This window comes from Cupressus sempervirens, chromosome 1, assembly GCF_028749045.1.
Source record: "Cupressus sempervirens isolate cs-2001-9-10 chromosome 1, ASM2874904v1, whole genome shotgun sequence".
Lineage (NCBI taxonomy): Eukaryota > Viridiplantae > Streptophyta > Pinopsida > Cupressales > Cupressaceae > Cupressus > Cupressus sempervirens.
Genome location: NC_143118.1, coordinates 218,180,095 through 218,192,997, shown reverse-complemented (window position 1 = coordinate 218,192,997; position 12,903 = coordinate 218,180,095). Strand labels below are relative to the sequence as shown.

At 30.5% G+C, this 12,903-nt stretch overlaps 1 protein-coding gene across 1 annotated transcript in view; it reads right to left on the bottom strand.

Moving 5' to 3' along the window:
* LOC149576928 (purple acid phosphatase 2-like) overlaps positions 1-9,713 on the bottom strand; it is a 76,664-nt gene extending 66,951 nt beyond the window's left edge. Inside the window, exons 1-2 of the mRNA XM_089820834.1 lie at positions 9,004-9,713; positions 8,339-8,539 (exon numbers count right to left, since the gene is read on the bottom strand). Coding sequence (XP_089676960.1) covers positions 8,339-8,539; positions 9,004-9,177 — 375 coding nt within the window. The 5' untranslated portion in view covers positions 9,178-9,713. The remainder of the gene's footprint in view (positions 1-8,338; positions 8,540-9,003) is intronic.
* Positions 9,714-12,903: the final 3,190 nt, after the last annotated feature.

Genomic DNA, 12,903 nt, shown 5'->3' with positions numbered 1-12,903 from the left:
AAAACCATTCATTTTCCAAAATCTTAGGGAAATCTATTTTTAAATCTTTTTATATAATGTCATGAGATTTGAACCATCAAAAGGAAAATACCCTGCCATTAAAACAAATATGATGACATCACATGATCACAAGTCTGATGTTATCCCATCATAACCTTTATCATTGATGACTTTAGGGGCAACGTAGTTGGGGATTCCGTAAGTAACGTGAAATAAACCATCATCCCTAGCTTGATTAGAAACATGTTTTGCATTGAAATAGCATAATGACCAAAGTCATCATAAAAACATCCTCAAACCTGCCCTATCATCCAGATGAAGATAGTCGAGCCTAAAAAAAAATTCATTTCTAAACACCTGAATTGCAAAACTGACCTACCAATCATCTTGAACTGATTGAAAACAAAATCCATCACTAAAACAACATTTAAAACTCATTTTAACTCTCCTTTGCAAACTGTCAAATTATGTCAGGAGGTTCGTTGATTGGCCTTAAAAACTGATCCAAACCTATGACCGGGCTCTGAAATCGAACATATTGATTCTCTGTTTCGCAAACTTGCACCATGTCGAATCTTGTCTCATGATGAATTCAAGGTCAAAAGATATTCGCTATCAAAGTTGACCTCTCAGAACTGCCTACCAAAAACATGTCAGAAAACACTAAATTGGGATCAGAATTAGCTTCAAAAACTAGGTAAACTGACACTTGGGAAGACGAAAACTGGGGCATTGGTTCTCTGTCATGAGGAGAGTATGGATCTGTGATTTTGGCTCATGAAGAATAACTGGGCGCAAATGGCGAGTGGTCAAAGTAGGCTACTTGGATTTAGCAGATTGGGAACAATGACAGAAAAGCGTTTTTTGATCAAATGGAATTGACCAGGAAAAGTTTGCAAAAGGATTCATCATGACTTGCAAATTGACACACTTAAAGTATTTTCAGAGGACAACACAGTGGTACAATCCATTCGATCTAGGCAATGACGGATCTCAAGTTATGACATCACGAACAGGGGTACCAAACAATCTGCATTTGTTGACATCAGTAAAAAGATAGAAATTGCATTTGGAATCGCATTTGAAAATTGATCAAATAGATTCGTCATAAGCTGAAACTTGAAACATAACAAATTTCTGACATCTACAATGCAATGCAAAAGGAATTTCAACATTTCGGTCAACTAGGTCAAAGTTATAACACGTCAAACAGGGCTTCCCAAAATTATGTACAATGTGCATCAGCATGAAAACAGTAAATGACCAACTTTCAGGGATTCAAAACCTAGTCAAACTGACTCGAAATGACTCAAAATTTGAAACATCAGTTCTCGGGTATGGACAATAGACACTCCCAAAGTGGAAAATTATGAAACATTTCTGGGTGCAAGATATTCATATGCAAACATGGCCTCCTGTTGCTGTTTGACACTTAAGTGAAAATGCAGAAATGACAATTACTCAAAACGGGACTTCACGGAATGGCTGAGAATGGTGATTTAACTTCATGGAACAGGTAGATGCACTAAAAGGAAGGTGTTAGAAGCATTGAACACCTCTTAAGCCTCAAAGGTACAACCAGGTACAATCATATCAAAAGCATTTATAGGGCTCAATTTCTTCAATGGTGCTCAAAAATTGGGCTACAATTTTGAGCGCCAACAATTTGGTTGATCAATTCATGTTTGATGATCAATCCCACTACTATTAATTGAGTTTAATGAAAAATACCCCCTTTCTATTTCTATAAAATGTGGGAGCTTGAACTAGCTATTTTGGCACTTCTCCCTATTAAGCTTACTATATTTATATTGTTAATGCATCTGGATATGTTACATTACACATTACTTCATTATATTATTAGTTTTGATGGAATACTTATATATACAATATCTGTTGGTGTAAATAACTATTATTTACACTTTACTTAAGTTTACTTAGAATAAAATGGATTATTTTATTATTTCTTAAGTTAGACACCTAGGAGTTTGTGCACTCATATGAGTTGTCTTGGTGACAACACAGAAGTAAGCAACTCTAATTCAGCACATGGTGTCTACAACATAAATTTATGTGACACATCTTTGTAGGCTTATCCTCTCATCATCACACTAATTCCTGTGCTTAATGGAGGATAACCCATTCCTGGTGGACATGTGCTTAGTTGTGAGGCTTATCATATTGATAACTCCTAGACATTCTAGATGCATCATAGAGGCCTTTATATATAGGCGCCTCTAGTGTACTATATAATGAATTGAATATCATATTGTTATTCTGATCATACTTTGTTGGTCTTTTGTGCTAGTTATTGTGCTTCTTGGTCTTGGGTAAATTTCACCCCAAGGAAAATTCTTACAATATTATTTTCTTACATGCGCTATCCTAGTGCTAAATTGATCAAACTTGATATCTCAATTTGAGTTCCATTGAACACATGTTGATCAAACTCTAGTATTATTATCTTATTACCTAATTATCTCACCTCTAAATTGATCAAACTAAAATCTATCAAATAGAGTTCAACCAAACACACTTTGATTGAATCCCTAGGTTACTTTTCTATAAAAGGTGAGACTAACAAGTATTTTGGCTCTTCTCCCTATTAAGCACTAAGCTGATAGTGTTAATAATAAACTATGGATTCTACAACACACATTAATCCATTGAGCTAATGGTTATGATGGAATACGATAACCAACATTATCTACTTATCTAAATACCCCACCTCTAAATCACTTATCCCATATATTATGGCTGCAAATGAGGTGTTTTTTTGCATATTTATTTTGTCATGGTTTTAAGAGAGATTGAATTATTTTAACTTTCACAATCAACAATGAAATCCAAGTCTTTCCCATTCAACTACATCTATGAGTGGAACAAGTATTATTTTTCTTCATGAAATATTACTTCAACAATAGAATCTCTAGCTTACATGTGTACTTAAATTATTTAATCACTTTCCTTCTATTCAAAATGATCTAGAGTTAGATAGTCAAAAGAAACCTCCACTTCAAGTGTGCCTATGATTAGAATGGTGGTTCAACAATCATTAATATTATTTCAAGGGATCTTATAAGTTGAGATCACATACTAGTACCTATTTGTGTTTCTTTTGTTTCCTTTCATTGGCGATTCTTCTTGAGATAGAAATTCCTTGGTTGATTCATCTTATATGAATAGCTACTACCTTCTCTCTTAAGCAATCCCTAAAGTATCAACTACTTACTATTTCATTTTATTTTATTATTAGTTAATATTGACTGCATGTAAAGCAATCCATAAGTTCTTAATATTTTGTAAGCCTATCTCTATTGAAATATATTAATGAATTTTCTACAATAGAACTTGTGGACTCAGTGCTTCTCTCCATCTTTTAAATGTTGAGATTTGTTGATAATGCATAGAAGGAGTTGACCTATAATCATTGACTAGAGGGTCCTTTTTAATAACTACTATTAAATTCATATACTTATATTCAATTGTGTCTTCAAGGAAATAATCCTTCTTGATACATTACACAAATCATCTTCATGTAGGGTTCTCATTACAACTACATCAAAATGTCAACCATAAACATTTCCTATTCAATTCTCCTTGATAGAAACTCAACCTCTCATGATTATTGTATAGGAGTATTGACTTTACCAAGGATGAATATTATATGCTCAAAATCTGATAAATGGCTTTTAAAATAGACTTTTGCAATGTATATAGCTAAACATTGATAAAATCTAGATCAATTTTCAATTGAAAAGTTGGACTCACAAATTTTACTTGGGCCTTGAAAGGCATGTGACAAAAGAATGACATTTCTATTCATTTTGTATAATTGGTTGGGGTTCATCTCAATTTTGTTGGACTTAAAAAAACTCATTCATCATTATCTTTCATCAACATGTTGAAGGAGTTTGCAGAATCAACTCATTCTAACCATCTATAATTATCTACATTTAAGAAAAAAGTAGTTGTAAGGACCTCTTTTCTTCAACCCAAGTGTTTGATAGCTTAACCACATATAATATGATATATGTAGGAAAAAAATGATGCTTATACCACTTATCTAAATTATGTTGTAAAAAAAAATTAGTACAACAATAAGATACTAGATGTGTTATAATGAGCAATTAATATAATAAGATAATATGAAATGACAACTAGTAAAGTTGAATAAGATAGTTTTTATTCGAAATTGAGATCTTATGGTCTATTTTGTTGATTCAAATTTTATATATATATATATATATATATATATATATATATATATATATATATATATATATATATATATATATATATATATATATATATATATATATATATATATATATATATAAACTAGTTCAAAGGTGCACTAAGGAAAGAACCAAAAAGAAAACCTCCAATGGTTACCAAATACAAAAGATACAATATATAAATTCATACATTTTATAAGTTCAACAAGGACTTACAACAAAAAACAAAGAGCCTCACACTTGCTTCATCTTTAGAAGTTCAAACACATAATGAAAAGAGAATAATTTTAATTACAAAATTAAAAAAATACTAATAAATTATAAAATTTGGTGCCCAACATGCTAGGGTTGTAACTCTCAAGTTGTTGAACAAATATTGAAGTTGTTGAATTTGCTGAAAAGTTTCCATAAGACCTACCATAAGACCTAATTTGAGTTCCTTAGAAGGTATAGTGAGGCTCTCATCTTAAGCTACTTATGAAATTCTTAGGGTTAATTTGCAAAGGCCTTTAAAAATAGATTACAAAAATGTTGCAAATACCAAAATATAAAATTTTCATATTTCATAAATATTTCTATAAGAATATCAAAGAGATGTCAATTGGAAGACGATTTCAAATTATGCTTTGTGTTTAATTAAGAAGAATTCAAATTATGTTGTGTGTTTAATTAAAAAAATTGTAGATTGCTAAAATGAATCACAATTGACAACTACTTTATAAGATTTTAGAAGTCTAAGTTAGATTGACAAAAAAAATGTATTAAACAAATTGACATTTCATAAACAAAATGAAAACAATTTTTGAAATTTTAAGAATTTGCTTTTAAAAAATGAGAGCTATTCTTGCTTAGGGTATATAATTTTAACTATAAAAAAGAAAAGAAATAGATTCACCCTAGAGCTTTAGATTTTCTCATATTTTTCTATCTGATTTAATGCCTAATTTTTCTCTACTAAAAATATAAGGAGTAATGTAAAAAGGTATTCATAAACCTTTAAAAAAATTAAAAATCTATTTCTAAATTTTTAAAGAAGCCACTTCATAATGCTATTGAATTTCTAGCTTCGATTGTGTGAAGATTTTTCATCAATGTTTTGCATTTTGATGATAGATCACATTGTGTGTTTGAAATGTTGATGGAAAATGCATCCTAATGGCGGATCACATAGTGTGATTCAAAATAATGATGAAAAAAACTCTATACAATCAAACCTAGAAATTCAATAACATTATAATGAATTGCAGAAATCTTATAGCTCTAACCACTTCATAAATAAAACACCACAATATAAACAAATTGGAGTGGAGAAACTATTATTCACATTTAAAATGGTGTAATAAATGACTTAGAATTCTCTAAATGATTCTCAACTTCTAAATTTTTTCTCAAGATTAACACCTTTCTTTAACATATCACGTGCCTTCCCTAATTTGCGTTATAACATTTCGACAATTCTAAACTATCTAAAAACTAGCAGTCACATGTTTTTGTACATGCAACAAGTGCACCGATAGGAGATGAGATTTAAGAGAAAAATGTAGAATGAACATTAAATAATGTAAATATAAGTTTTTAAAAATGAAATACAAAAATAAAAAAGTTGAAGATTAAAACATAGATATAATATTTACAATATTTAGGAAATTTGAATATTTCTTAAGAAACGTATTCAATAATTTCAATATTTTACAATTAAATTCAATTTATCAAATATGAAAAAAAATCATTTAAAAAAAACCATCAAAAAATTTATTACAAAAAATTAACAAGAGAAATACAAAAAAATATATGAAAAATAGCGACATCTCTAACAAATATTCTATTGACTAAATAATTTATAGAAATTGAAAAAATAATAATAAAAAAAAAAAAAAACTAAATTAATATTAAAAAATTAATTTAAAGTAATTTAAAAACTAAAATCTAAATCAATTAAAAAAATTAAAAGTTTAATAAATAGAGATCACAACATAATCTAATGTGGAGATCATAAGTAATTATTTTTTAAATAAATAAGAAAAGAAAAACAATAGTTGAAAGCGGATATTTAAATTGTAATCTTATGTGAAAAATTAGATTATTAATAATTTTTAATTTAAATAACATAATATTTATGAAAATCTTTCAAATAGATTAATAAATATTATTTATTTAAATTAAATTTATCAAATATGAAAAAAATATTCATTTAAAACACCATCAAAAACTCTATTGTGAAAAATTAATAAGAGAAATATAAAAAATAATATGTCTAATAAATATTCTATTGACTAAATAAATTATAGAAACTAAAAAATAATATTTAAAGAAAAAATTAAACTAATATAAAAAATAAATTAAAATAATTTAAAAACTAAAATCTAAATCAAGTTTAAAAAACTAATGTGGAGATCACATATGAACTAATGTGGAGATCACAACTAATAAATTGAAAAAGAAATAAAAAAGTTAAAAGTGGAGATAACAACTAATAAGTATCAAAACAAGAGTTAAAAGTGGAAGGAGATAAAAACTGGCTAGTAAATAACGGGAAGGATTTTCAATTTTTTGGCCAAACTCTTGCAAATTTTTCGTCAAAAATTTAATTTCCAATAACAACGTTCCGAAAAATAGCCTATCGACAAATTTTTTTATGTGCTACATGACTAGAGCAACAAGAAGTGAAAACTTTCAGTGTTATTGTTTCAATTTGTGGCTACTAGGGGAAGAGACTGAGTAGTTGTCAAGGTCTAATAACTGATATGGTATCGTTATAGATCCCCTTAATTATCGCTTTTAATAAGCTCTCAAAAATGATAATACATGTACTTATAACCAATAACACGTGTATTAATAGCCGATCACACATGTAGTAATAGTTAATCATTTTTTAGCTTTCTTGGTTGTTGATTGGTCCATTTGTGGAAAAAGTACTTTTTTTTGGTAAGAGTCTATTGGGGGATGAACATAATAGGGATCGGGCGAAAATTTTGAAATGACACTTTTTAACCACTTCACACTCTACAATTTCTACAAAGAGCTCCGTAAATGAGAATCATCTAAACTTTAGCTTGAAGTTCTTTAGCCACCTACAAAGGTTCACTAGAAAAATCGACAAATTTTGACTTACAGATTAGGAATTCTAGGTGCACAAAGTTAACCTGAGTAGCTAAAGGATCTCTTCCCCATTCTTATAAAATTTGATTGGTGGTTCTATAGTTTACTAATAAACAATTTATATAAAAAGAGCTTTCAAAAGAAAATTAAGTTTTGGATTGACTGTAGTTGGCTGCTTAGATCTCTTTCAAATTTAATAATGTCTATTCACAAAAATACCTCATTCTGGTGGCAGTAAAACAATTAAAAAAAATACATTTAACTAATATTATTTGTTAATCTCTCAAAAAAAAAAAATTATAGAAACATAATGACATTACATTATAAAATATTTGATTTAAAAAATACTTCAATCAAATATATTAAAACATTAAAGATATTTTTTTGACCAATCTTTTTTAAAAAGAAAAGACAACAAAAATTACAAAAATTACAAACTTTCTGAGGAGACAACAAAAATAACAAAAATTACAAACTTTCTGATCAAAACATTAAAAGATTCAAATTCTGAAAAAAAAATTCTTTAATAAACACTAAATATATAGAACTTTTCTATATTAATTTTTTTTATGCTTATCTACATGCCCACTATTCATAAGCTTCCTTATGAAAGTTATTAAAGGGAACCATCTATCCAATGTAGATTCAACATTTCAAATGCTAAAATTAATGCAATGGCAGTGCTTGAATGAGTTGGACAGGGACATATCCAGTTTTATATGGTGTCATAAGCGCCGGTTTCTAATGGTATATGGACAAAGAAACTTGATTGAAACCAAACGTAGTACCATCCCCATAATATACACATTATAACACAATTTTTTTGAAAAACACTGGGATATTTTGTTTAAATCTACACAGACAGAAATATTTTCAATCAAGTAAACAAGATCGTTCCCCAAGACCCCACTCTAAAAATCTTGTTTTAATATTGAAGTAGAAGGAAACAGAGAAGAATGTTGTTTTAATATGAACAGTAGAAGGAAAAAAGAATAGTCTACCGTTAAGTTCTTCAGCACACAATGATGAATATAGCCAGATGTATAGTTATAATACTTGTAGCTTGTAACAACCCCCTCTGCTGAATAGCCGTACTTTGACTCCTCAGTGCCATAAAGAACAGTGTTGGAGCCAGGCTCAGATGGTGTAACCCATGACACAATTACACTCCTACCCACATGGTCTCCTTGAGTTATATGCACCTGCATTCCACCAAAACAGATTAAATACAACTCATGATCAAATGAATGCATTAGGCAAAGCACCTGATCTTGATCCATAACAGGGAAAGAGAACAACCCATTACAGCCAAAGTAATAAATCTATTATTGATAAAAAGAAATGTAAAATGTCGGGTTCTTATTGTGTAGAACTCTTTATTATCAAAGTTTCGGATCACACTATCTGATCTGATGGATCAATGTTTCGGATGACACTCCCTTCACCAATCAGAATCAGGAAGTGTAATCCAAAATGCTGACGATAAAATTCTACACACTCTAATCCACAAACTATAAGAATGTAAACATTTGGGATCACAGTCCCCTCATCAATCAATCAGAATCAGGAAGTGTGATCTAGAAGACGGATGATAAAAAATTCTACACAATCTAATTCGAAAACTATAAGTGATTGCAAAAGTGTAATGTAGCTTGGGGCAAAATACCTGTTGAGGGGCATTGTAACCAGGTGGAATGCTGAAAACATCACTATTCATGGGCATGTCCACTGATGCTTCAGTTTTCCTGACATACTTGCTCGTTATTCCACCAAAACATGGCACACAACAGAATAACCCTAAAACCAACAGAAACAGTAGGTGTTTCATTGGTGTTTCCATTCTCTAATGAGACCCCCACTATTCAACTTCTTCAATCTGTGTGAATTCTAGATACCTAAAGCATTGCATTTATACCCAATCCTCTGCCTTCAGCTTGCCAGATTTGCAGGGTGTGGATAAGAGTTTCGAACCCATGATGCTTCTCGTGTGGGTTGTCACCATCATAGCCAAAAGCTGCTCTCAACTGGTTTATTTTAAAACACGTAGGAAATAAGCTGGGACTGAATGAATGTATGATTTTTCTAATAGTCCACAAGAACAGACAGACATAACTAGATTCAAAACTCATATGATTTTTCTAATAGTCCACAAGAACAGACAGACATAACTAGATTCAAAACTCATGGGTAATCAGCTGGGATAGAGTGAATATATGGTTTAATGATGTCTGAATTATTTAAAAATTTGTGGGTAATCAGCTAGGATTGAACGAGAGTATGATTTAATAATAATAATAATAATGATGTTTAAAGAACAAACAGCCATGAATATATTCAACAGTTGTGGAAAATAAGTTGGGATTTTAAAATAGCAAGAAGATCTAGCTGCAGCTGCTATATGATTTTGTATGATGGACTCAGCTAACTTTTGTCACATGGCGTTCACTTGTCACATGGATTCACATAATTCTTGTGATAAATAATCAATTATTTTGAGGTATGCTATTTCTAAAAGCTGTACATTGATTACAGCATTTGCATAGGGAAACAGGTTTGGCCACGTGGTGTTCAGAGAGAGTTTGGCCGTAATCTACTGCCACAATTCTTGGTACATAATTTACATAGTTGTATACATAAACTGAAAATGTCTATGCCACCGACAAAGTACACTTCATTATACAATTTGTTTGTATTTAATTTTTAAAAATTAAAACTACACTTACACTGAGTTTAATTTGTGATATTGCTACCAGGATTTAGCTATGTGATTTTGAGTCAAACTCATTGACCCATGTTTCATGAGTAGTGATTCAACATGAATCCACCTCTCATGAGAGTAAATGGAACACTTAACACTCATTGGATCTAGGTGATGCTCACAAGGGTGAAGCACTGGGACTCCCTGGGAGGTCGCCCATCCCAGTACTACTCCAGCCTGAGCGCGCTTAACTATAGAGTTTCCTCCATGGTTAAACCCAAAGCTAGCAACCCCATTTGCAAAACCTTCACCAAGTGTTTAATTTATTTAACAAATGTAAACAAATTGTCTAACGAGGTGTAATTTGTCTGCTGAATAGTCATTTGTCAAAAATACTTATTATGTTTAATTCTCTCTGAATTATGAGAGTTAACTTATTCCAATTCAAAAGAATTTAAAGTTAAGATGTTATTTTGAAAGAAACTAAAATCTATAATGTTTTCTATATGATTGTGGATAGAAAGACATTGTTGATGTTACTAAATGATATTGTTCTTACTTGCCTTTCTCAGCATATGTTTTAGTGTCATTCTGTATTTTTCTATTGGCAGCTTTTGCTGCACTCTCTTGTATCTAAATGTATTCTTGCATATTTTTCAATAATAATAAAAAAGACACCTTCTAAGTATACATTTAAAATAGATCTAGCCAAAACATCTTGAAAAGAGGTACTTACTAACAAAATGTGTAAGAGTGCTTAGTGTAAGTTAAGAATATTTTTTGAAAATGTAGGGTTGTATCCACAACAATTTACATCATTAATGTTTTCGAAAAAAAAAAACACTTTCATAGATCTAAAAGAATGCTAACTTCTAAAATATCAAGTTCTATTATTTTAATTAATGTTATTATTTTATCTTTTCTCTGTAAGTAACTCACTAGTGCCCAAACACAAGGCTAGTTTCTCTCTCAAAAAATAATAATTTTTTTTTTCATACATAATATAAATATGACCTTACCTCATATGTATTCACATGTTTTTATAGAGAAGCAAATCAAACTATCCGTATTATGCCAATATGAGAATTGAGCAAATTGAAAATTTTTGTTGTATATGACTCATTTTTTAACATTGGGGCATTATGATTTAAATATAAAAATTTCATAATGATGATATTGTTTCATTTTATGCACCCTTTCATTAATTTCTAAAGTTAGTATTCCATTTGAATCTTCTCATCCAAATCACCCATTTGCTCACTCTACAACTCCATATGGTAAACAACTATGGGAAGTCAGTGCTTTAATCTATACTTTTCATTAGAAGTTATTTAGTGTTCCATTTGAATCTTCTCATCCAAATTGCCCATTTGCTCAGTCTACAACTCCATATGGTAAACAACTATGGGAAGCCAATATTTTAATTTGTACTTTTCATTAAAAGTTATTCTAATTAGGATATGGTTAACTATATATATAATACCACCATAACCTATCTTTGAATCAATAGTAAATTTGAATGATATTGATCATTTTAGTCATCCCTTTTGGTTGATTGTTGGCATATTCATATTTATGGTCTCTTACTATATTAATTGTCATCTAAGATAATTTACTAACTTGGTGTTAGATCTTTAATTTCTAATTTAAATATATGAACTTAATGTATAGTATAAACTTCCTAATAGAGCATAGTATATTCAATATTTTCTGCTACCACGGAGTGTATATAGCCAAGTTATCATTTACTATAATGGGTGAGCCTTAACTAAGGCATTCATTCCCTCTTGAAATCATAAATAACTTTCATGTATCTTATTATATTTTCAATAGTATGTGGATTAGTCTAACTAGAAATGTTTTTGTCAGTATTATGCATGCCCACCACTCTCATGGTGGCTATCTTAGGGAGTCTTTATCAACTAGAGCCTTATAGGTTTTAATTAACTTCTTATTTGGCATGTTCATCCTTTAATCCCTACTAATTCTCCTTCCTCCATGTCGAATTTGAAGTCAAAATTTCATCTATTTTCTCTAAGGAATGCCTCATCAATCAAGGAAAACAATGTCTACAATGGTTTTTGATGCAGAAGCATCCAGAGGTATAAGGGCAATCCTGTGTCACCCAAAAAAATGTACTTAGACTTAGTTTTTGTTTCATGTGTTTTCATTTCTGGATACCCATTTGGGTCAAATAATAGTTTCAACTCTCACAGTTCCACTATTAGTGTTCTGGGTTAGAGTTTTTAATCACCTTGGGATACATGTAAATGCCAAAAAAATAGGAGTATGTAATTGAGCCATCATTTTGGTGAACTAGAAGGTGTAAATTGGTCGGATGATTGTCATTGTAATTTAGAGCATTCCAGAAAAAGAATCAGATCAAAAGGCCCCACAGTTTGAAAGTTATCGCAATTTTTTAGTTTCTGGAGACATCCTAAGAATGCTTCAAAGTCAGGTTAGGGGCATTAAATGACCTCGAACAGGGCCAAAAAATGGGGGACGAGCGAAGCTGGTCTATAGGGCTATAGAGCTTTCTGAAAATGTAAACGGTTCGTCCATCGGAGCTATGGTTCAAAAGTTATGCCTCCTGGAAGTTTGGTTACCGTTTTTGGATTCTTCTAATTTTGTGCTGACTTCTAATGCGACTTTTGGAGCCTTCTATTTGGTCAGTGGATGCCAACTAGCACTTTCTAGAATGTATTCCTAATCCTTAACCCTTCTAGGTCTATTTAAGAACATTTTTGGCATTGTAAAAGGCAGTTCGGAGTGGAGTTTGAAAGGAGGTACTAAAAAGAGAAATTATCTCTAGATTTATACTATTGTAAGCCCTTAGGGCATGTTTTGAAGTCTATTTTCTCTGTACTG